At 42.4% G+C, this 24,808-nt stretch overlaps 1 protein-coding gene across 2 annotated transcripts in view; it reads right to left on the bottom strand.

Annotated features, from left to right (window-relative positions):
• The window catches only part of adamts17 (ADAM metallopeptidase with thrombospondin type 1 motif, 17), a 104,353-nt gene that overhangs the window by 27,823 nt on the left and 51,722 nt on the right, over positions 1–24,808 (bottom strand). For both annotated transcript variants that reach the window (XM_020631453.3, XM_065953191.1), the window contains exons 8-14: positions 19,401–19,506; positions 14,620–14,760; positions 12,844–12,994; positions 10,766–10,867; positions 9,247–9,392; positions 8,474–8,643; positions 7,663–7,790 (exon numbers count right to left, since the gene is read on the bottom strand). In XM_020631453.3, the coding sequence (XP_020487109.1) occupies positions 7,663–7,790; positions 8,474–8,643; positions 9,247–9,392; positions 10,766–10,867; positions 12,844–12,994; positions 14,620–14,760; positions 19,401–19,506 (944 nt within the window). The remainder of the gene's footprint in view (positions 1–7,662; positions 7,791–8,473; positions 8,644–9,246; positions 9,393–10,765; positions 10,868–12,843; positions 12,995–14,619; positions 14,761–19,400; positions 19,507–24,808) is intronic.

Below are 24,808 nucleotides of genomic sequence, written 5' to 3'. Positions count from 1 at the left end.
GGTCTGTGCTCATGGTTGATTAATGTTGGGTCTTTGTAAATAATATAATAAAGAAAAAAAAGAAACAATAAAATATACTGTCTGCAGGAGGAAAGCTTGACATTACGTGGTGTTCATCAGAAGGTGGTGTTAAATCTTGAGGAAATCAATGCACCAACAGTTATTTGCCTTTTTCACATAAATGCAGATTTCTCCCTGATACACTGCAGAACAGGTGAAATGATTTGAGTCCTTAATTTTTCTGTGGTTGCTTGGATGAAACCAGGTATTTTTAATGCATATAATTACCGTCATTAAAGCTTCTTGGAAGACCTCTTGGTTTGTGTCGATTTTTGCACCCCCTTGTGGACAAATATGTATGGTCAACTCCCTTTGCTGCTCCTGTCCTACTTTAAGAAACTCCTCGCTGTAAGGTCAGAGGTCTTTCCTGAAGAAAAAAAAAACCTGTATGTGCGCAGAGTTAACTAGCTTATGTTTATCTACATTTAGCTAAAGGTAGATATAATGGTGTTGTTGAAAGTTATTGTACTATTTGACTGACTTTGAAACTAATATTTTAAGGTGGAAAAGTTAGATATTGCTGCTTTAAAATAGCAGAGGTTAGTATCATTGTCAGAATCCTTCAGTCACTTCTGTGGCCCACATTCACGAGCCTCTCTGGACTTTCTGCAGCTACATGAGGCCCTCTCCAGGCAGACTTCCAGGGTCCTTCCCGGGTCTATTTTCATAGCTTCACTAAATATATTGTTCTTCCCTTTTCCTGTCTGCTTCCTCCTTTTCGTTTCTCTCTCCCCTCTCTCCTTGCCAGTGTTTTCATAGCATGGCTGATACTCACATGCCAGGCTTAGAAAAACATCCAAGACTCCTCCTCCTCCTCCTCCTCCCTCTGTAACCTCAGAATCTGCATATTTCTCTCTGTCTCCACTCTCTAACTTCTCCACTGTTTCTCCTCTTAGTGGAGACACAGAACCAGTGTGCAGGCTGGAGAGCTTGGGCGAAGCTTGATAAATGCATGATGTGGATGTTTGAAATTAGAAAAAGCAGAGGTGAAGAGACAAAGGAACGGAAACCCAGGTTGATGATTGTGGATTCAGGTCTAATATTAAGATCTCATGCAGAGCTATATGCACACTGTGTCTGCAAAACTTTTCAGACCTTAAATGGGAAATTATATTTTTCAAACTTGGGTCAATATTTGGGTTCAAAGCATTTTCATATGGAAAGTTCAGGAATAATTAACATGTCAGGCAAGCTGATCCTGAAATCTTCCTGAGTTGCTAGTTCACATCTACACCGTGCAGTGTGAGACTTGTGAGGGGGGGTCTCAGTAGGCAGGACATATGAACGTAGGACGTATGAAGAACTACGCGGCAATGGTGGAGACTGACATTACAATTACATTTTTTGACACTTTTTGCAATATCGTCATTAGAGTGGAGCGCTGGTCATGAGCCTGAGCTGCGTTATAAACACTTTCACCTCATGCCACTTGCTCGCTTGCAGTGAATTTTCCATTTACACATGCAGCTCAGCAGTGTGCATGTGTAAATGCACCACACAGGAAATGTGTTATGGCATTACTTTAGTTTTACAAATGGTGAGCACTGAACACATTATTCAGGCAACACAACAAAAGATCAAAACAACAAATAGATCCAGGTGGAGGTGAACCGCCAACCTTTGTGTCCTGTGAGGTGAAATGATTGATGTAGTCTGTGTTTGTAGAGAGTGATGTTTGTGATGAACAAAAAGGGTCTCTATGAGGAATGATTTCTGTGATGTTGTCAGACACTCAGAACATCAATCTGAGCCGCTAAGTGACAAAAAAAAGTACTTATAGTGTTTAGTAGTGTCATAAAGCTTTTGCTGCAGAAATAAGAGCCCGTTTGTGTCTGCTGGCCGAAGATATATCGTCAGGGTATTCCAAAATATGTTTTATCTAACAGTTATTCAAACCCAGTTAAAAACCAGCAAAATCCCCTTTGATTAGAACACTAATATAAGCCCTGTTCAAGCAGAAAACACTGAACACTTTGAATGTGTGCTTCATCTCAACTTCTTCTGAGTGATCTTGCTCTGTGAAGGATAGATGAGTCATTGCTGCGATGTAAGAATTTTGTAAGCACATGTGCGTCATGATAATTGTATCCATATTAGAATTTCTGGACCCCCCCCCCCTCTCTCTCTCCCTCTCTCTGTGTTTGTTTGCCTGGCCCGGGATCAGGGGGAATTCCTCACAAATGTTTCACATCCAACATTTGCAAATAAACACAAAAGACAGGCTGTAGTCAAGTCATCAGATCAGAATAAAGTCCTCATCCCTCCACACAGCTAACCATGATTAAATGAATGAGGAGCTCAGCCATCCCCTGTGGACGTCACAGCGTTGAACTGGAAGACATTTTTTCAATTATGTTATCACTGATGATTTTTTTCTGATTAAAGTTGTATCCAATTCTGCACAGTTCACTGGGTGCAGAAAAGACTGAAGCTTTATTTTTGGATCAGTCTCTCTTACTAACAGCAGCCTGTTGCACCAGCTGGATGGAAGTTCTCTCTTTAGTTTGGGTGTGTGTGTGAAGCCATAAAGGCCCTGGCACACCAAGCGGATGGCAAAGAACGAGTGGCAACGCCTTTGTCTTGGCCAAGAAGTTGCACTTGAACACACCACAAAGACTACAGCCGACGGCCAACCACCATGTTCGTTCTGTGCATTCGAGAGAGGAAATAACTCTCCATGCCAGCAGGGGGCGGTATAGTCCGTTGCTATGATACAAGAAGACCATTTTCACACCGCTGTCGCTCACCACTCGTAGTCGAGAATAATGTCTGATAAAAAGTTAAAAATGGCGCTGGTGTTGTCAGCTCTTGGTCTTTTAGTGGAAAAAATAAATGAAGAGATAAATGAAACCTCTGAACAGCCAATCAGAGCATTTCCTCTCACCAACTGCGCTGACCGAAACCGACGCAGATTCAACATGTTGGACGAGAAAAGGCAGACTGGGGCTGATGGGTAGTGACGGAGCTGGATTCACTGATCGCTCACTGTTGGTCCAACGGGGACCGACAGCCGACGACCTCCTCGGTGTGTCAGGGCCTGAAGTTTAAACCCACCAACTGTATGAAGAATGGACGGCCCAACACCTCACTTAGTGAAGCAAAAATATTTGGAGCTTCCTATGTGTTAAACAACTTCATTTTTTTTTAACAGGCTATAGTTTGCTCAGTTTGCTAAATATGACGATCTGCTGACATCACGCTCGCTCATGATTGTAACCTCCGCCCCTTTTTTGTGAACATTCTTCGTAGAAACTCTGGGTTTACTTATTGATTTTTCTAGCTTTGTGTGATCTTTTATTGTGAAGCCAGAAAACCGTTAAGTAAGATTTGTGCGATGAATAAGCAAAGTATTGCAGGTCTGGCCAACCCGCGGCTCTTTGCCCAGTCTCATGCGGCTCTTTGCCCAGTCTCATGCTGCTCTTTGCCCAGTCTCATGCTGCTCTTTGCCCAGTCTCATGCTGCTCTTTGCCCAGTCTCATGCTGCTCTTTGCCCAGTCTCATGCGGCTCTTTGCCCAGTCTCATGCTGCTCTTTGCCCAGTCTCATGCTGCTCTTTGCCCAGTCTCATGCTGCTCTTTGCCCAGTCTCATGCTGCTCTTTGCCCAGTCTCATGCGGCTCCTCAGTTCATATAGAATTTTGTGTGTTCTTTTTTGTTGTTGTAACGTTAGGCCCATCCATTGTGTTTGTGTTAAAAATTGCCCTTGCCTGTCAGTATGAGGGCATGACAACATGTCTAATTTTGATGTAGCCTGCGAGCCAATCACAAAAATGCCTGCGAACCAATCAGCTTCGAGGGAGGGAGGGCCTTATTGTTGAGTAAACAATTTGTGTGAAACAAGCCAAGTTCGCTCTGAAAATGGCAGGGAAAAAATGCACAGCAAAATGAAAATATGAAGATGAACACAGGACGTTTTTAACAGAGTGGGAGAGTTTATATTTCTTCGTTCAACATAATGGCAAGCCATTCTGCCTTATATGCCAGGCGTCATTAGCACATTTCAAGGCTTCAAATCTTCAGCGTCACTTCAGCTCACTCCATGCTAACATCGAGCAGGAATTTCCAAAAGGTACTGAGCTTCGCAAGCACAAGTTAACAAGTTTGAAAAATCAGACAGAAAAGTAGACACAGTTGTTCCAGAAAATTACGACGCACTCAGAGATCGTAACGCTTGCATCGTATCAACTGGCTTGGAACATAGCACGAGCTAAAAAGCCATACAATGAAGGGGAGTTCATTAAAAAATGCCTCAGTGACGTGGTTGAAATCTTGTCTCCAGAAAACGACAAACTAAAACGAATGATATCAGACGTCCAACTGTCCCGCCACATTGTTGAACACAGAATATCAGACATTAACACCGCAGTTGAATTGCTCTGTGAACGGGCTTGTGGGGCTGTGCAAAGCTGACAACACATTTCCAGAGTTTTGGAATTTCCACTGCATCATTCACCGGGAGCAACTGGTGTCTAAATCACTGAATTTAGACCACGTCATGAAGCCTGTGATGGAAATCATCAACTACATCCACACACACGCACTTAACCACAGGCAATTCAAGAATCTCATCACCCAACTGGACCAAGGGCTTCCAGGTGACCTGCCGCTGCACTGCACTGTGAGGTGGCTGTCTAAAGGCAAGGTGCTTTCTCGCTTCTTTGAGCTTTTGGATGCTGTGAAACTATTCATTGAAGAAGGACAAGGACTTCCCGAGCTTTCTGACGCCAAGTGGATTATGGATCTGGCCTTTTTGGTCGACATGCTGTGTCATCTGGACAGACTGAACCTGGATCTGTAGGGTAAGTTAAAAATGCTGCCTGACCTGGTGCAAAGTGTGTTTGCATTTGTCAACAAACTGAAGCTGTTCAAGACACATATTCAAAAGGGAGAATTAACGCATTTTCGCACACTGCTAAAGCAAGCGGGCAAGCCACCAGCGCCGCCCTGAAAAAGCAAACAGCCAGATATGCAACACTGGTTGAAAACCTTCACGAAAGCTTTGTGACCCGGTTCCGTGATCTACAGCTGAAAGATTACGTTCCTCGTCGACCCGTTTAATGCAGAGACGGACTGTTTGAAAGCCCTGCTAGTCACAGACGAGGCAGCGGCCGAGTTGGAGATGATCGATCTTTGTGAGGAGGACCAACTGAAACCTGTTCTAAGTAAAGGGACCATTGAGTTCTGGAAGAGTGTGCCAATGGAAAAATACCCCAATGTCAAACGGGCTGCGCTCAAGCTACTGTCAATGTTTGGGTCAACATACGTCTGCGAGTCTGTTTTCTACCCTGAAACACGTGAAATCAAAACATCGATCTGTTCTGACAGACACACATGTGAAAGAATTGCTTCGAGTGGCCACAACGGAATACAAGCCAGATTTGAAGAGGATTGTTCAAGGCAAGGAATGCCAGAAGTCCCACTAAGAAGAAACACGCATAGTAAGATAAAAAAAAACAAAAAAACTTTTCACGCATTTTGTTATTGACGCTATTGTAAATTGTTACATTTTTGTTTGTGGACTTGGTTGAACTGAGAGTTTGTGTGTGTGAGACAGTGCACACAATGTTCCTTGTTGACTAGCCTGTGGTCTTAGTTAGTTTTAAGTCCATTTTTTTGTGTGTGTGTCTGTGTGTGTGTGTGTGTCTCTGTGTGAGGGTGTGTGTGTGTGTGTGTGTCTCTGTGTGAGGGTGTGTGTGTGTGTGTGTGTGTGTGTGTCTCTGTGTGAGGGTGTGTGTGTGTGTGTGTGTGTGTGTGTGTCTCTGTGTGAGGGTGTGTGTGTGTGTGTGTGTGTGTGTGTCTCTGTGTGTGTGTGTGTGTGTGTGTGTGTGTGTGTGTCTCTGTGTGTGTGTGTGTGTGTCTCTGTGTGTGTGTGTGTGTGTGTGTGTGTGTGTGTGTCTCTGTGTGTGTGTCTCTGTGTGTGTGTGTGTGTGTGTGTGTGTGTGTGTGTGTGTCTCTGTGTGTGTGTGTGTGTCTCTGTGTGTGTGTGTGTGTGTGTGTCTCTGTGTGTGTGTGCGTGTGTGTGTGTGCGTGTATGTGTGTGTGTGTGTCTGTGTGAGGGTGTGTGTATGTGTCTCTGTGTGTGTGTGTATGTGTGTGTGTGTGTCTGTGTGTGTGTGTGTGTGTGTGTGTGTGTCTGTGTGAGGGTGTGTGTGTGTGTGTGTGTGTGTGTGTGTGTGTGTGTGTCTCTGTGTGTGTGTGTGTGTGTGTGTGTGTGTGTGTGTGTCTCTGTGTGAGGGTGTGTCTCTGTGTGTGTGTGTGTGTGTGTCTCTGTGTGTGTGTGTGTGTGCGTGTGTGTGTGTCTCTGTGTGAGGGTGTGTCTCTGTGTGTGTGTGTGTGTGTGTCTCTGTGTGTGTGTGTGTGTGTGTGTGTGTGTGTGTGTCTCTGTGTGAGGGTGTGTCTCTGTGTGTGTGTGTATGTGTGTGTGTCTCTGTGTGAGGGTGTGTGTGTGTGTGTGTGTGTGTGTGTGTGTGTGTGTGTGTGTCTCTGTGTGAGGGTGTGTCTCTGTGTGTGTGTCTCTGTGTGTGTGTGTGTGTCTCTGTGTGTGTGTGTGTCTCTGTGTGTGTGTCTCTGTGTGTGTGTGTGTGTGTGTGTGTGTGTGTGTGTGTGTGTGTGTCTCTGTGTGTGTGTATGTGTGTGTGTCTCTGTGTGAGGGTGTGTGTGTGTGTGTGTGTGTCTCTGTGTGAGGGTGTGTCTCTGTGTGTGTGTGTGTGTGTCTCTGTGTGAGGGTGTGTCTCTGTGTGTGTGTGTGTGTGTCTCTGTGTGAGGGTGTGTCTCTGTGTGTGTGTGTGTGTGTCTCTGTGTGAGGGTGTGTCTGTGAGTGTCAAGGCTATTGTTGTTTTTTTATTTTAAATCTGTGTGTTTGAGAGAGAAATAGAGAGGAACGTGGAGGAGGACGAGAGTGAGGCAGAGAGCAAAAGAGAGGTGAAGGGACAGGAAGATGTTCATGTGTGCCTGTGTGTATGATGTGGCTCTTTGCAGTAAGACAGCAAAAAATGTGGCTCTTAGTCTCTGACTGGTTGGCCACCCCTGAAGTATTGTAATATATCTTAATGCTCAAACTTTTAAATAGCTACAACGTTATGCAGATTTTTAAAACTGAAGAAGAGACGAACAAACAACTTTTTTAAATGTAAATGGTTTTACAGCAAATGTCTTTTGATGCAGATTTTGGGTATCAGGAGGAGCGAAATATTGTTCAGCTTTAGCAACGCAGCATCCACTGCATTTCTAGCTGGAGTCGATTTTTTCTTTGTAGCACTAATTTGCTTCCATTTGGATCTTTTGATTCATGTTGTTCTTTTAGCATGAGTGATAAAAAATGTGGCTTCTGTCTGACCCTACCTCAGCAAAGCGTGCCGAGCTGCTTGCTGTCAATCATCTGCAAGACAGTCGAGACTCGGAGGAGCGCTACACGATAAAAAGCTTCTGTTGTGTGTGTGTGCAGAGGAGCATGTTCATCAGCTGAGAGGACTATGTCACCACTTAAGAACAGAAACGTAGCTGAACTGTGACTTCAACCACCAAGCCAAAGACAGTCTGATTGTGATATGTATTATAAGACATGAATGTGTGGCAGTGTGTACATGTCTCTAATGTGTGTGTACCTGACACCTCCCGTTAACACACAGGTCAGCCTCATACGGTCCACAGGGCGTCCCGTCCATCACTCTGTCAGCCATCAGCACCGACACATCTCGACCCACCGGGCTGCAGAACAACACACACGGCTTTTCTGCTCACACACACACACACACACACACACACACACACACACACACACACACACACACACACACACACACACACACACACACACACACACACACACACACACACACACACACACACACACACAGAAAAAAAACTGAAATTATGTGTGAAGTGGGAAATGCTAATGTGTGCTCATGCTAAGTTCTGCATACATTTCTCTATTTCCCATAACACTGAGGGGTAACTCACAGAGAATGGGTTGCTGCAGCTTCCATTAATTGCGAACAAATTGCACCCACTGTCTGCTTCCTCTCAAGCTCTTCTTTACAAAGCAGAAAGCACAAATGATATTTAAGTGCAAACACGCCTTTGAAGTGCTGCTATTGCTCTCGTTCGCGTCTACCCTACCCTGACACACAGCTCCAACACACTCGCACTGTCAGTAAACTCAGTCATGTCTCTAATTATGCAAAATGTATTACTCAATATATTCAAAACGGATAAGTTATAAAATAATTCAACCCTGTGCAGCATTTACCTAAAAAGAAAAGTGATAATATGTTTAAAATAATGTATCAGGCATGTTTGTTTCTGCTGTAAAATTGTACTTATTAATATGGGACCTAATGGAAAATGAAGCTTCTCTTGGACATTTGAGGAACCTGGTTGCTGCAGTGGTGAGATTTCTGTGTGTGTGTGTCTCACCGTCATTAATAACAGCAGTCAGCATGCTGCCCTTCTTCTTGCTGGCATGGCGGTCGTAGGAGAGACACTGCAGGTCTCTGAAGCTGGGGGCCCCCTTAGGACAGGGGGGGCCTTCACAGGCTTTGTGCTCCACGCTGGTCCTCTGACAGTGTCGCCCCCCAGGACCAGGACTGAGCGCACACACACACACACACACACACACACACACACACACACACACACACACACACACACACACACACACATTTGTTTTTAAGTTTTTTTTTCATCGATTATTAGTTACACACCTTTTTGTTAAAGGGTTAACTCACATCCAACATAACACAATAATACACAGTTACAAAACAAACAAACTGATCCCTCAAGGCACAAGTAACGCACAGACTCTGAGGTGTGTGAGTGTCTCTCAATAAGGTCTGCTATAACAACCTCTTATGGTTGAAACAATCCTTTCTGTTCTGTTGACAGATGTTTGGTATAACAATCTGATGTACTGGTTCACTAAGAATGGATTGCAGCCGCTAATAGCTCCAAAAATGTCCCATCATTTGATCCCACTAAAAAGTTGTCCTGCTTACAAGACTTTCAGTCATTTAGAACCAAATACGCAAAATTGGATTTAGGACACCCCAGGAATTTAAGCTCGTTTTTTAATGCGATTTGGAGAATGTTTGCCTACACATGCAATCAATTTCTCTCTCCCACATCCACAGACAAAAACACTGACAGGCAGAGAGACGGACACACAGACGGGCAGTGAGACGGGGACATACGGAGGGTTGTCACATTTCCTCTGTCTGAACTGGACTCCTGTACCACAGGTCCTGCTGCACATGCTCCACGGGCTCCATGGACTCCAGTCACCATCCACATGCTGAGGGATGGGAGTCTTACTGACACACTCGCCTGTCCTGCACCACTGATACACACAAACACACACACACACACACACACACACACACACACACACACACACACACACACACACAGTTAAAATACACTTTTCACTGTCAGCAGGCTTCTTCTGTCAAAAACTGGCTGCCTGAAAAAAATTGTACTCTGGATGCACTGATCCGATACTGCCTCAAATAGATTGATTGGGTATCTGTGACAATGGGCTGATCTAATTCAGTTCAATGCTTATCTGTGCACATGCACATATTACGTCACTGTCATCAGTGTGCTTTTAGGTCCTTTGCATTTCGCTTGAGTGTTTTTTCAACTTTTGTGATTTTTCGGTTAGACTGAATTTACATTTAAATTTCATGTGGTGCTGGTGGGGCAGTGGTTAGTGCATCACTAGTCCCATGTATGGAGGCCATAGTCCTCCAAGCAGGCGGCCCATCAGGATCAAATCCCACATGTGGCTCCTTTCCCGCATGTCATTCCCCTCTCTCTCTCTCCCAGATTTCCAACTCTATCCAATGTCCTATCTCTCCATTATTGGCACAAAAAGCCCAAAAATAAAGCTTAAAAAAATAAAATAAATAAATGTCATTGACTTAATTGAATAGTTGGCTAGGAACCTCCCCGGTACAGTATACATTGTATGCATATAATTCAGCTCTCAGTAAACGAGGGTTCACTCAGACAGCAGAGGGTGAGAGGTGCCACTGGCACACAGAGTTCAGGGAAGAGTGTTGTCACAATGTAGTGTGTTTACTATGCTCCTTATATCTGGAACAAACTCCAAGAAAACTGCAGGTCTGCTGAAACTCTCAGCTCTTTTAAATCCAGGTTGAAGACACACCTGTTTACAGCTGCCTTTCATTAAACAGCTTTAATAAGATTTTAAACTTTAACTCTGCACTGTAGCTTTTAACTCTTTTTATATTTTTACTTTATTTATTTCAATTAATTTCATCTGAATTATTTTTATTTGAACATATGTTCAGATTCAATAATTCCAGTGATTTCTTTTTTTAAATGTTTTATTTTAATGTTTCTTTTCTTTCCTCTGTCATGATGCTTTTGATGTCTTGTGTGAAGCACTTTGAATTGCCTTGTTGTTGAAATGTGCGACATAAATAAACTTGCCTTGCCTTTACATTTTGTTTATTTCACATATTGTTTAACTAATTAGAAAAAGCCTGATGCTGCCTTACACATAAACGGTTCACAGTGTCATCCTCACAGTGAAGAATATACAAGTTATTAATTAAACACTCATATCAGATCAAAAACTCTGTGTCAGCAGATAAAGCCTGGCTATCTGTGTCAGTATCAGAACTTACAAAGTTGGATGGGTGCATAACTAATGTGAAAATAGTTGTGGATGAAGTGAAGCTGTACCTTGTCTGCTCCGCACTCTGTCCCATCCAGAGGAGGATCCAGTTTAGTCTTACAGGTCGAGTCTCCTTCTACTAAACACCACAAACCAGCACACATCAAGTGCTGACACACACACACACACACACACACACACACACACACACACACACACACACACACACACACACACACACACACACACACACACACACACACACACACACACACACACACACACACACACACACACACACACACACACACACACCCTCATAAATATCAGGTTATTCTCATACCAATGTGGGTTAAAACAGCAGCATTGATGTCTATGATGACTTGGATGTACAACAACAGATCTGTGTCACACTTATCACAATCCTGCTTTACTTTTTCTCTCGTTCTTTAATCGGCTCGCTGTTTCAGTGAACGAATGGTCGTGTGTGACTTTAGTCTTTCCTCGGTTAGTTTGAATACAACATTTTGTAGCAACCAAAGTAACAGATGAACATAGCAGCAGATCAGCAACAACTTCTTTCAAGGGAGGCTGGTGACTTTTAAAAAAAGGAAATAAAAAGGCCTTTTTGGTGCAAAGATCCTTTCAGCCACTAGGGGGCTTCATACAGAACATATGTACACCTGTCGAGTTTGCATTCAAAGCAAGCCGCATGAAAAATAAGACGGAGAAGTCTGCGCTGCACTGTTTGCTTTAAAAATAGAATGTGTGCTTTTCTCTGCAGTGAAGGTAAATAAATGTTATGAACACAAACAGAGAATTCATGGAATGTTTTGAACAAGTTCAACCCTTTACAGACTAAATATACAGAGTACAAACATGTACTGATGAAGGTTCTTTTTAGTCTACTTCTATGTTTCACAGTGGAATGACATGCCTGGAGCTCAGCTGGACTGTGTTTCCTTTGCTAAGGTTATATAATTAAGTCGCGACCAGGTGGATGCAAACAGCAGCAACCTGCTTAATATCAGGCTTTAGTAACAAGAGGTCCGTCTGCTGGAATCTCAAGTATTTTTACAAAAAACAGGGATTACCACCTTGTGCTTGTTTTCCTCTGCCAACCAGTCCTGTAACAGTTTACATCCATCTGTGTTTCCCACACTACAACGGCTAAACTGCAGCAGAATAAGATGAACTTAAAGGCTTAATATGTAATTTTTTGATCCAGCAGATGTCGCCCTTGAGCACCAGCATGACACCAAAACAACTTGCGCTGCATTGTTGTGTTAGCATGCTAATGCTAGCGATCTTTATTATGCTCGTATCTTCACACTGCATGTAAATTTACCTGAAATGAGCGTGATCTAGAAACACAGTTAAGCAGTGAGTACAGTATGTTATTCTTCTTTTCTCTAGTCCCTCAATTAAACAACTTTTATACACGAGGGGAGGAGTCAACCGGCCGTCCTGTCGATGTAAACAAACTGAAGATAGGACTCTGAAAACTCTGAAAACATCACAGACGGTGGGACTCTGGTGTTACACCCATTGTAGACAGTCATGAGTCACAGAGTTATTTTCAGAGGATATACTTGATTTATATTACATTTAAGTGTGAAAAATCACATAGAAAGAGAGGAGGGCCAGAACACCAGAGAACTTCTCTCAGGTGAATTGTCAGCTTTTAAAGTTCAGTAAAATATGAAATCCTAAAACAATGATGTTGAATCAGAAAAAAACATATTGAACTCCTCATATCAGGGCGCTGATGGCCTAGTGGTTAGGTCGCGCCCCATGTGCAGAGGCTATAGTCATTCAAGCACACGGCCAGGGGTCATGTACAACCTGCAGCTCTCTTCCCACATGTCCTTCCCTACTCTCTCACTCTCTCACTCTCCTGATTTCCTCCTCTTATCCTCTTACTGTACCTATCTTAAAATAAATGCAATAACTTATTTTTTAAACATGAATTTCTTTTAACCTTTTTTTTTAATGTCTGCATTTATACTGCTGTCCTTTTATGGAGTAACTCCTCGTATAAACCTTAAAAAATGAATCACACACCTGGTGTTGGGAGAGGCGAGCGTTACAAGAAGTGAATAATCGTTGACATTTAAAGCTTGAGCACTGATGAAGTGTGTCATACCTCCATGTTGTTACAGAATGTGGCGTTGGTTCCAAACAGGATCTGGCACTGTTCGTCCACACTGTAGTGCATGCCCGGCAGCTTGGGAGGAAGCCGGACCTGGTACCTGGTCCTGGGGTCTGTGTGCAGGAGGCAGACACTCGCTTTGGTCCTGTTTAGAAAGACACACAGGTCGTGGGTGTGCGATATAACAATAGTAGATCATGAGTGATTAGTTTTATGCTCCTACACAGACTCGTCTCCTGCTCTCTCTTTGTTTTCGCAGCAGAGCGGGATTCATCGCTGAACATGAAAACAAAACATAATAGTTATTTATATGCCGGTTATATGGAACTCTTTAAGGTATTTCCAAAACAAACAGGGTGCAAGAAACATTTATTTAGTTTGCACAGCCAAAGGCTTTATATGCAATCTTTTGATCCAGCAGATGTCGCCCTTGAGCACCAGCATGAAACCAAAACAACTTGCGCTGCATTGTTGTGTTAGCATGCTAATGCTAGCGATCTTTATTATGCTTGTATCTTCACACTGCATGTAAATTGACCTGAAATGAGCGTGATCTAGAAACACAGTTAAGCAGTGAGTACAGCGTGCGTGGAAGCCAGAGTCAAATGTGACCGACAGAAACAGTCAGCTAACAGACGCACATCTCTTATTTAGGTGCTGAGTCGTAAAAAAATCCCCAGATATAATGCACAAAGACTCGCAACACTATGGCTCCCAAAGATATTATTTATTTGCTCAAACACATTTCGAGCCCGACCCCGCACCTGAGGAATGAGTTCAATTTACAAATTATCCCTGAACTCAAGTTCACTTCATTTGTCTGTCTACTCGCCATTATATTGAATAGTTTCTACTGATAATATGTCTACACTCCTGCAATTTAACTGATGTATCACTGATTGCACAGCTCTGGACAGCTTCCCCATGTCAATACTGTCCATTTACAACATTTACATCTACCTCCAGCAAAGTATGTTGTATTTAATCTTTTCATATTTAAGACTAGTAATGCTAAGTTAAATCCTGGTTGTATATATTTTTATTCTTAGTTTTGATATTTTTAGTGCTTATTTACTTTGTATTTAATATCATATTGTGTTTATTTGCTAATATTGTGTGTTTGGATAACCTGCTGCTGTAACGCCACAATTTCCCAGTTTGGGATCAATAAAGTCATTCTATTCTATTCTATGAAGAGTTGGGGAAAGACAGAGTCAACAGGAGAGCCACTTGGACCCCAAAACACCAAACCATTCAGCGTTTCATCGTACTTATTTGACATCCCAGAATGCACAATATGTAATGCAGCCAATACTGTCCTAATTAAAAAAACAGGTTGACCTTTATTCTTGTATGAGCAGAAGCATTCTTCAGGCTGTATTTGTTGTTGGTTGTTGCAATCATTGTCAGACTGTCAAGACGAGCATTTGTGATCCTGTTTCTCTGTTTGGCCTCGACAGTGTTCATGTTTGAAAATGTTCACTCCCATGTGTATGTGCGTATAAAGAAATACATCACTATTTGTAAAAATGGATTCAAAGTGGGAAGGTCTTCGTTGACTGGAATATCTATTTAATTTCAAGAATTAGACGATCAACTGAACATACTGAAAATAATGTAAATTGGGGGAAAAGGCTAACTACTTGGTGTATCCAGCCAACCAGCATGGACAGGAAGTAAAGGATTGATGTAATTTAGACAAACAACATGTCCAAAGGATTTTTTGCGGTTTTTTTGGATGGACGTTGGTTGACTTCAGCAGCTTCTCACCTGAGGAAGTTCTCTAGGTCATCGCGGCTGCAGGAGGACCAGGACAGGTCGCTGGGGTTTCTCCCTTTCACCCACTCTCCAGACATGATGTGGGAGTGACCGGTGCACGTGGCGTGGTCGTCGTCATGGCTCATTCCCATACTTGATTGAGACACAGATACAGTTGTGTTAAAGAGAAGTAGAGGTGGATGGGAGTAAAGTTGTTGAAAGTTTGACACTTTTGGATACTACACACTTTTTAAAGCGATAAAGTCTCTGTGATTTTTAATGATCGATAGAATCAAAATGTACTGAAACTGAGAGGTCACATATTAAACTCCTTCACAACAACAAAGTCTCAGAGATCCCCAAAACAAGCATGTGAAGGTTCATGCCAGAAAACCACTCCAATCCTGTGTTTTAGCATTCCTATAAAGCCCTCTATTTTCAGAACAGGGTGCTTCTGGGTCTGTAGCTTTGAATGCAAGTGAGCTGTTTCTTACCACGCCCCCCTTAGAATGACCTGGTGGGCTTTCTTGCACCATGTCCACTTGTTGGGTAAGATGGTCATAAAACTCAGTCCAAGCTGTTTAAAGGAAGTCTTTTTCTCGCTGCACACTAAGCTCTAAGCGTCTTTATATCACTGTCTTGTGTTTTTTTATTTTTTTTTATATAATGTTGTCTTGGCTTTTAATTTGCTTGTTTGAATGATTTAATATAATATGTTGCCTGTAGGGGGTGCTGGTAGCCTAAGGGCTCAAATATACTTGCTTTGAACAACGCGTATGCGTAGACAACCTGCTGCGACATTAAAGTAAATGTTCACACACTTAGCCTAGGTACAACGCGTGTTACTGGAGGATTCTCTCTAGAGGGCGCACCACATAAATCAGACTGCGTAAAACACCAAAGTAGAGATGATCTGGGGCGGCTGTGGCTAGAGTCATCTTCTCTCAACTGGAAGGTCGAGGGTTAAGTTTGCGTTCATTTCTGAGTACGTTAACAACCAACGCTCCAAACCACCGCAGGATGCGATGTGTAGCGTTCTCGTCCTTGTAGCTAAAAGGGAATATACTCAAGGCTTTATGGTTAGTGCGCGCCCCATGTACGGAGGCCGTAGTCCTTTAAGCGGGCGGCCTGGGTTCAAGTCCGACCTGTTGCCCCTTTCTCACTCTCTCTCTCTGATTTCCAACTCTATTCACTGTCCCATTTCTACAAAAAAAAAGCTTTTAATGTTTTTATAAATCACATTGAATTGCCTTGTTTCTGAAATGTGCTGTATAAATACACTCGCCTCGCCTTACTGCTGTTTCTCTGAGTCACTGGATACTGTGTGAGATGAACAAACCTGCACATTGCAGTGAAAGCACATCTTAACCATTACAAATTTGAAACATAACAACTGAGCAGAGTCAGAGAGCCTGAATGAGGCTCCAACAGAAATAGTTTACCCACAATGCATCATTGAATCTGTTCACACACAATGCATTTCTTGGAGACAGATAATAATATACAGCAACCCAGGGCGGAGTGTCGGGTTGAACAGGAGGATTCATTTGGACACTCTGTGTGTCTGTGTGTGTGTGTGTGTGTGTGTGTGTGTGTGTGTGTGTGTGTGTGTGTTTCCAACCAATGCCATGACCTACATTTGCAAATTAAAAACAACAACCTGTTCTCAACAGCAGGCACGGATTCAGAAAGTAATAATTCACAAATGCAGACTATTCTCCTCTGGTTCAAACTGAGCTGAATTGAATCATATTTATATATTTTTTTATATTCGCCTGCAGAGAATAGTGCAGTGTCTCTGACAACAGACAGGTTTGTTCCAGGTGTCTGACTTTACACATTGGTCAAAGAAAAGAGACACATAGAACAGCAAAACAGTTTTTAAGTTTTCACTTTACTTCAATCAGTGCTTCCCACAGGAGGACTGTGCAACTCTGGTCAGGGCGGGGAATATATAAAAGTAAATTAAATATACTTGAAGGATTATGTCATCCCTGATCCAAACAAAAACATGATATTCCCACAAACAGAGAGATACACCACTTTCTTTTAAAGGAGGGACATCATACTGTGTGTTCTGCCCGCTCGCCTCATAGACTGTAAATATTACGTTAGCCTGCCTGGGAGCTGGAGTCTGACATCACTTTCCTGCGCCGTCCACTTTGCCATTTCATTTTCGAGTTGGTTTGAATTATGATCACTTTTTAGCACGGCAAGTTTTAAAACAAAAAGCCTAAGACCTTTTCCTTTTCATTTGAATGATGTCATACAATATTTATACATAGAGAGTAAAAATATAATGCAAACTGGATGACTGAATATTCATTTTAAATATAGGTCAAATAATGCACCTATAATCTGAAAGTTAAAAAGTGTTTCTGTTACTGTATTTTCATTTTAAAATTAGCTTTTTCATTTGAATTATGATACAGATGTAGCGGGGCATTTTTTGAAAACGATAAAGCAAATGTAATTTTCTTCCTCATTTTAATTTATTTAAATTTTTAATGTGCATTTTTGAAGTTGAAAACTAAAATTAAAATTAGATAATCATCATTTTATTTTTGAGTCAAATAATACACTCATTCTAAAAATTAAAAAGCATTTCTGTTAATGCATTTGAATTTTCAAATTAGCTTTATCGTTTCAATTTTGATCACTAATCGCTCCCATACTTGAGTGCTCTCAAACTTTAAGTATGATATGCAGCACAGAGAGAACATGATTATAATTCTACTGACTTTGTGGCTCATTTTGAGTTGTTTCATTTACATCAGCCCTCTTAAAATCCTGGATTTCTCCACTATGCAAGACGGGGACCGACTATACATCATGTCCATGTCACCTTCCCCATGATTGTGCTCATGCATGAGCAACTATACTGTCCCGTTCTTGAGCACAGTATGGAGCACTCACACTAGTAAAAAATGATCTGGACTTTGGGGGTCAAACATGCTTGGGAACAGTACAGACCTCCTTGTTTAAGTGCACCATTAGCGTCAACTTGAAAATGTATTTTGGCAGCCGTAATGGTTGTGTTTTACCTCTACGATTGTGCTTGAAAATCCCACTGGTAATAGTAAACTTAGTGGATAAATATTTAGAAACAGCCTGTATAGGTGTATATTTATGTGTATCATAGCGTTCATCTCGTATAACATGGTGTACTGTGTCTGTGAAACATAGATCCATTAAAACCCAGGACACGATGCCAGCCTGAGCTCACAGTTTATACGACCGCATTAGCTCGTTAAAACACACACAACACAATAATTCCATTTGTGTAAGTTATGGAATAAGTGTCACATCAGCACACACTGGTACACACACGCACGCACGCACACACACACACACACGCACGCACGCACGCACGCACGCACGCACGCACGCACGCACGCACACACACACACACACTGGCAGCATCAGAATCAGTGTGTGCCAGCCTGGTACCTTTTCTGGCCCACAAACCTGGAACAGCAGAAACCGTTCAGTAAAAGTGTGTGTGTGTGTGTGTGTGTGTGTGTGTGTGTGTGTGTGTGTGTGTGTGTGTGTGTGTGTGTGTGTGTGTGTGTGTGTGTGTGTGTGTGTGTGTCCTGAGGGGGTCGGCACAGTCTGAGCTGCTCCAAAGCTTCACACACTTCATTGTGATTCTCAGGTGAACGTGTTCCTGTGCTGTCAATGAGGGATTTATATGTAGACTTTATGTTTCCAGGTTTTAAGCACAAAGTCATGAACAGACATGAATGTGATAAGAATGCTAATTTACTGTAGGGGCGCCATGAGGGAAGCTTCACAATCATGTATTAGTGATCATTCATGTGTTATGTCTTTATTCCTGCACACACACACAGGAGACTGAAACTGGAGATTCTGCAAAGTTTAACCATTTCATGCATCGCCTTAAAGGTTTGTTAAAGGCTTTATATATTTTTTGATCCAGCAGATGTCGCCCTTGAGCACTAGCATGAAATCAAAACAACTCGTGCTGCATTGTTGTGTTAGCATGCTAATGCTAGTGATCTTTATTATGCTCGTATCTTCACACTGCATGTAAATGTACCTGAAATGAGCGTGATCTAGAAACACAGTTAAGCAGTGAGTACAGTATGTTATTCTTCTTTTCTCTAGTCCCTCAATTAAACAACTTTTATACTCGAGGGGAGGAGTCAGCCGGCCGTCCTGGCGATGTAAACAAACTGAAGATAGGACTCTGAAAACTCTGAAAACATCACAGACAGTGAGACTCGGGTGTTACACCCATTGTAGACAGTCATGACTCACAGAGTTATTTTCAGAGGATATACTTGATTTATATTATATTTAAGTGTGAAAAATCACATGTAAAGACTTTAAGAACAAGAGGAAAGTAGAATTTAAGGGAGCTTGACAACGTGGTGTACCCAGTGTTAATTTTATGACTGATAATATGTTGATAAAAGTTTTTTTTTTTCCTTCCAAATCTTTTATTTTAAAGCACTTTGTGCATCTGCTCTTGAAATGTGCAATACAAATGAACTTTACTTCCTTACTCACATTTCGCTGCCTGCCTTCCTGCAGAATGCATTGCAAAAAGCTTGCAGGGCACAAAAGGCTTGGTGGCGTCACTTTAACATCTTTCTTCCCTCATTATGTCAACATCGTCCATACAAAGTAAAGCAATGTGACCACAGACGTTTTGAAATGAAATCAAAGACGCGCCCCACCCCCCACCCCACCCCACCCCACACACAGCAGCATTGTGGACAGTATAGAAGCAGTCTGATCACACCATACAGGGTGGCAGTGAAACCTACTTGTGTCCCAGCTCATGAGCGATGGTGAAGGCCAGATTGAGTCCGTTGTCCTCAGCTAACACACACTTCCTCTTCGCACTGCAGACTCCGCCCAGATAAGCAATACCTGAAAAACACAGCAGTGTATCAGAGAGCTGCAGATTGAACAGTAACAAAAAGGGTTTGACATGAATGGACGAGGTAAGGTTACAAGCTGAGTGATGCATTCAATGTCCACGAGTCTCTAGGTCATTTGATGTATTTGTACATATTAAAACACATAAAATCCATTGACTAAGAAACAAAAAAAGAGATGTGTCAGGAGAGGTAAAAGACAGACCTCCACTTTATTCAAGCTAAAAATAAGGATAACAACATTTTAGAAAACTTAACAAGACACACGTGTTTTTGTTGCAACAGGTCTAACCCCCCCTCCTCCCCTATTGGCTTGAGAACTGTGAGCCAGTCATTGTGTGGATGTGATTGACTGAGAAAATTCAGAAACAACCTCACACTCCCCATAGTTTTCTCGCAATCAGGAAGATAATACCTCGAGGAAACTTTCTGACTTGTTGACATCGCATATCCTGAAACCTAAGACCCTCCACCCCTCCCGTTGGACAGGGTGACCCCGCCCTGTCATACTTAAATGCACAAGTGTTCCTGGCACAGAAGTAGATATGTTTGCATATTTGTGGCAGTATCAGCAGCTCTAATTAGAATAAATGACCTGCCGTAGTTGGTCCTACATAAGCTGCTCAGATTGTCTTTGAATGACACTGGATGCTGGCGGCAGGCAACAAAAAGCCTGTGTGAATCAAACAAAGCGTGACAGTGAGGTCAGAGCGTGCCTGAGATTTTCTGCAGCATCAAAGATCCGTTGAAGCCAGCACTTCTGAGACTAAAGCCCCTGCACAAAGAGCTGCGATCCACAGCGCTGCGTTATCTGGTGCTGGCTGTTGACCCGGCGTTAGGGGCACGCTGGCTGATCAAACAGTGATGTGGCTGGCTCACAGAGCTGGCAACACATCCAGCCAGACAGCCTCAAAAGAGCCATTAATCCTCATCAGGCCCCTACACACTCACAGCGCCGCGCGGGCCTGCTAGCGGCGCAGGGCCGGCCATTTATGTTGGGCTAATTAGCCGTTACAACATGAAGGGCTTTCCATAGAGCTGCTGAATCCTGGACGCTCGGCGCTCCAAGTGATGACAGCACAGGCCTGAGTCAGCCTGAACGAGATGCTTTGTTCACACACGCACGCACGCACCCACCCACCCACACACACACACACACACACACACCCACACACACACACACACACACACACACACACACACACACACACACACACACTTGCACATAAACACTTGCAAATACTTGTTCACCGTAAACTGACCCTGGTGACTTTTATGTCACATTGGCCTCCCCTGTGATAAGCACACTCAAACACACACATTTGTTCAGGGGACCCCCCAACAACACATTCATTCTTTCAGTGACAGAGCCGTACATCCTGCATAACACACAGTGCATTATTGTCGACTTGCATTGGGTCATCTGTAGGAAAAGCTAGAAAACCCTAAAAAGTGAGTCTAATGTTTGAGGCTATCTGCAGATGAAAGCTCCGCCTGATTCTAACTTCACTCAGACATGAGATCATGTTTGTTTGGGAAAGAGATGCACTGATTGTGAAACTCAAGGCAGCTACTGATGTTCAGAATAACAACGTAGCTGACTGAAGATTCTGATATCAATGTTTTAGCATTGTTTTTACGGTTATTGTTTTTCCAATGAGCTGTGAGATGTGATGTATTTAAATAGTTGTCATTAGTCCTTCCTTTTCAAATGTCACTGGAACATGAAATACAAACTGCACGTTTCTGATATTTCCCTGAGATGATGTAAGACTTCCACACTGATAACTTTGACTTTCATGTTTAAATACCTCTTCTCTGAATCAGGAGTTAGGTGTACTAGCTTTTCCAGCATTGAATTAATGCAACATGACAGAAACACATCAGCTTATCATCAGCGTAAAGCACATTATTTGCAGATGGGCTGGTTGTCAACAGGGCGACATCAGCCGATACAGATGTTCAGTTGATACATCACTGCATCTGTAATTTGTGATGATCCATTTATGAAGATGATCCTTTCAGATTTTTTGATCCTTGTAACATTCTGCCAGACAAAATCTAGACTTTCTGCAGATGTCACAGATAAATCTACCTGACTCGTTGATCAATCTTTACACTGACCATCAGAATGTTATACTGGAACTTTTTCTCTTTTATAGAATCTACAAAAGAATCTGTGCACATGGGTCTGTATTTTCAGCATTTGGAGTGCTCTGGTTTCTGTTTGTGGTACATTTGTAGAACCAGCTGTATTGACCAATTACGTTTCAGCAGTCGTTTAGTGTACAGGAGAAACAGTCTGTGTGGACATCAAAGCAGGCATAATCCAATCCGCACTAATGACATACAGGCTCCCATCAGTACTACTTTGACAATTATTTCTTCCAAAATAGATCAAACATGTCTACTTGAGTGACAAATCTGCCTAACACTGTGTCTCTAAAGCCACTTAGCGTTTAGATCTCCTGACTAAATGCTTCAGAAAAAATCAATCTGACCTCCTTTCAACCAAACAAATAAGTCTCTAAGTTATTTTCTTCTGCTCTTGAGGATAGACGTGACAAAGCTTGACTTTTAAAGTAAGCCAGAGTGCAGCCCATGTGAAGCTACTATCTACTGTTGAACTGAGAGTCATGAGAAAACAAATGAACGGGCACTACTCTGGGAATTGTTATGGACAATATAATAATAATGTAACTATAATGATTCATCAGTGTAAAATCGTTGGTTCTGCTGCTGCCCTGCAATGTTCTGATGTTTCTCACTCAGGAGATAATCTGAAAAGTCACCCATTTTAAACATTTAAGGTCCAACCTGTCAGATCTGCAGAAATGATCACGTTTGATTGTAATTATGTAATAGCCATTAATGGACAGTGACCTGTGGATACGACCTTGCATAGTCAGTACAGACTTAAGTGTAATACACACTAACTCACATACCTTACTTAGACACATAACTAAAATAAATAAGGTCACATAATCTACATCTCTATGCACAAATAAGTCACTGATGTGTTCCGGATATGTGTTCAGTACAAACAGATAAACCAATGTGATACATCAATCTGTTTATTTCAAGAACATTCCAATAATCCAAACAAATGTTCCATTAAAGACTGATTCTGAAAGTAGCATTCCCTCAGTGCTCTGTCTTCACCAAACCCCTCCCCTAGGTGCTCCCTCAAAAGCCACGCCGCCTCATTACATGCACGAGAGCTGTTGCTCCAGAAGCGGTACTCAGCACATCGCTTGCAATGTGTAGAACCTACATCGTATCATTTCTCATTCAGCGGTGAGGAAACTCACAGTATTGAGTCCGTCATCGGTGACGCACTTTGAGTGTGGGCTAGTGCACGCAAGGGGTAGAGAGCGAGCAGGGAGACAGGGAGGCGTGTGATTGGTTCATCAGATTGGTACCTCTTGGCAGACACTGGTCCAAGTTTTCACAGGCTTACTACTGCTACAGAAGACAGATTTTCTTTGTTCCTTTTTCAGTGAGTTATTAATTTCTGTCAGGACCTAAAGACAATTTACACCAAAATCTGAAAAAAATGTATCTGGAGAAAATGACCAACCCTGCCTTTAAATTAAATACAATACAAAACATATAACAAATAAACTCAAAGTAAGCTCCCATATGCTGAACGCCGACACGGGCAAAAACGTGTATGCCTTTAATTCACACCTGGCTCCAATTACCTGGAGCATGTCTATATGCTTAGCATAAGCGAAGACTCCACCTACAGTTCAGTATCGGAATTACACTAATTATCACATCGTGTTAACTAAGCTCGTATGCAGAGACAACATGGTGGCTATGGCTCAGGGGTTGAGTCAATCAGAAGACTGGCAGTTTGAACCCTGGTTACTCCTGTCTTCATGCATCATTGGGCAACATACTGAAACAAGAGTTGCTCATGAAATGTTTCCATGACAACAGTGGGCAGTGACTTATGGCTTACACAGAAGCAAACCAGGAAGGTCCTCAGTCAGCTGCTGCTCCTGGAGTAAATGATAGCAAACTCAAATCCATTCATCCAATCTACAACTCTGTTTACTCTGGTGAGCAACTTCTACACTCATAAGGACACTTTCAGCCGTTTGCAGATACACTCATGAAGTGTATAAAGCAGATAACCTCAGACCTCCCATTGACTCTGAAACAACACGGTGTCTGTGTGTTGTTGTATCTCTGCTCGGGCTCAGTTCAGCGTCACCTCTCAGCATAAAGTCAACCGTCAGTCTCCAGTCTGGCCTTGTTTAACATCAACATCCCATCGAGCCCTAATCTCCCAGTTACATATCTGCTCCAGCAAAGCAAACACAGGAAATAGGATACTGCTACAAATACTACTGGACCCCAGTCCCACCCTCCTCAACCACTGACTCAAAACTTCTGCTTTGTCTTTTTAATTTTAGACCTCCATCAGTCAGCTAATATGAGGACAGGGCTCAGCTTTTTTTAAATATCTCCTATCAGTCAGCCTGTATTGTCTGCTGCTGGAGAACATTATTAGAAAATGGTTTAAACAACCTGGAAAACTACACTCTGTGTCCTTCCAGCAGCAGTTATGACTGCAGGAGACAGGAGACAGTTGGCTGAAATGATGGAATATCAACCCAAGTGTTTGATGTCAAACTTGCTGAAAACCTCACAACATGTTGAGTTTCTTCACACACTCTTGGTTGCAAAAAGCTGCTCAAACAGCACAGACGACCTGTGCAGAGCTAACACACATGAAGTTAAGCATCAAAGGTCCCTCTGTCGACCAGAACTGTTTCTCTGCATCATCAGCCACAGAAGACTTGATGAAGGAGAAAAATCCTCTTTTTCTCCTTCTGTATGGTGCGTCATTTTCTCACACACCATACATTACTATTATGGACTTACTGCCCACTAAATTAGCCCTCACTCATTGTTTATTGCAAGTGGCAAAGCATTCTTGGATACCCAGCATCTGGCTGACGACGCCACTTATTAACAGCCTTTCTCCCTCATTGAGTCATTATCACACATTTACAGAAAATTGTGTAGTGTATTTTATTAGATACAATTTTAAGGGTGCTAGTTCTATTGACAGATACTTACCACCAAGGCTAGGCAGACTCACATAAACCATTGTAAGCTTGTTAGCCTGAACTCAGGGCGAATAATACACCGTGACACACCCTGTGCATTTGTGGATTTATTTATGCATTTGGAAATTGTTTGCAACAAAAAAAGATCCATTGTAAATTGCAAAAGAAAATTGTTAAAAGCTAACATCCTACAGCAAATACACCCTTAAA

Source organism: Labrus bergylta, chromosome 3 (assembly GCF_963930695.1).
Source record: "Labrus bergylta chromosome 3, fLabBer1.1, whole genome shotgun sequence".
NCBI lineage: Eukaryota > Metazoa > Chordata > Actinopteri > Labriformes > Labridae > Labrus > Labrus bergylta.
This window is presented reverse-complemented; position numbering and strand designations above follow the sequence as displayed.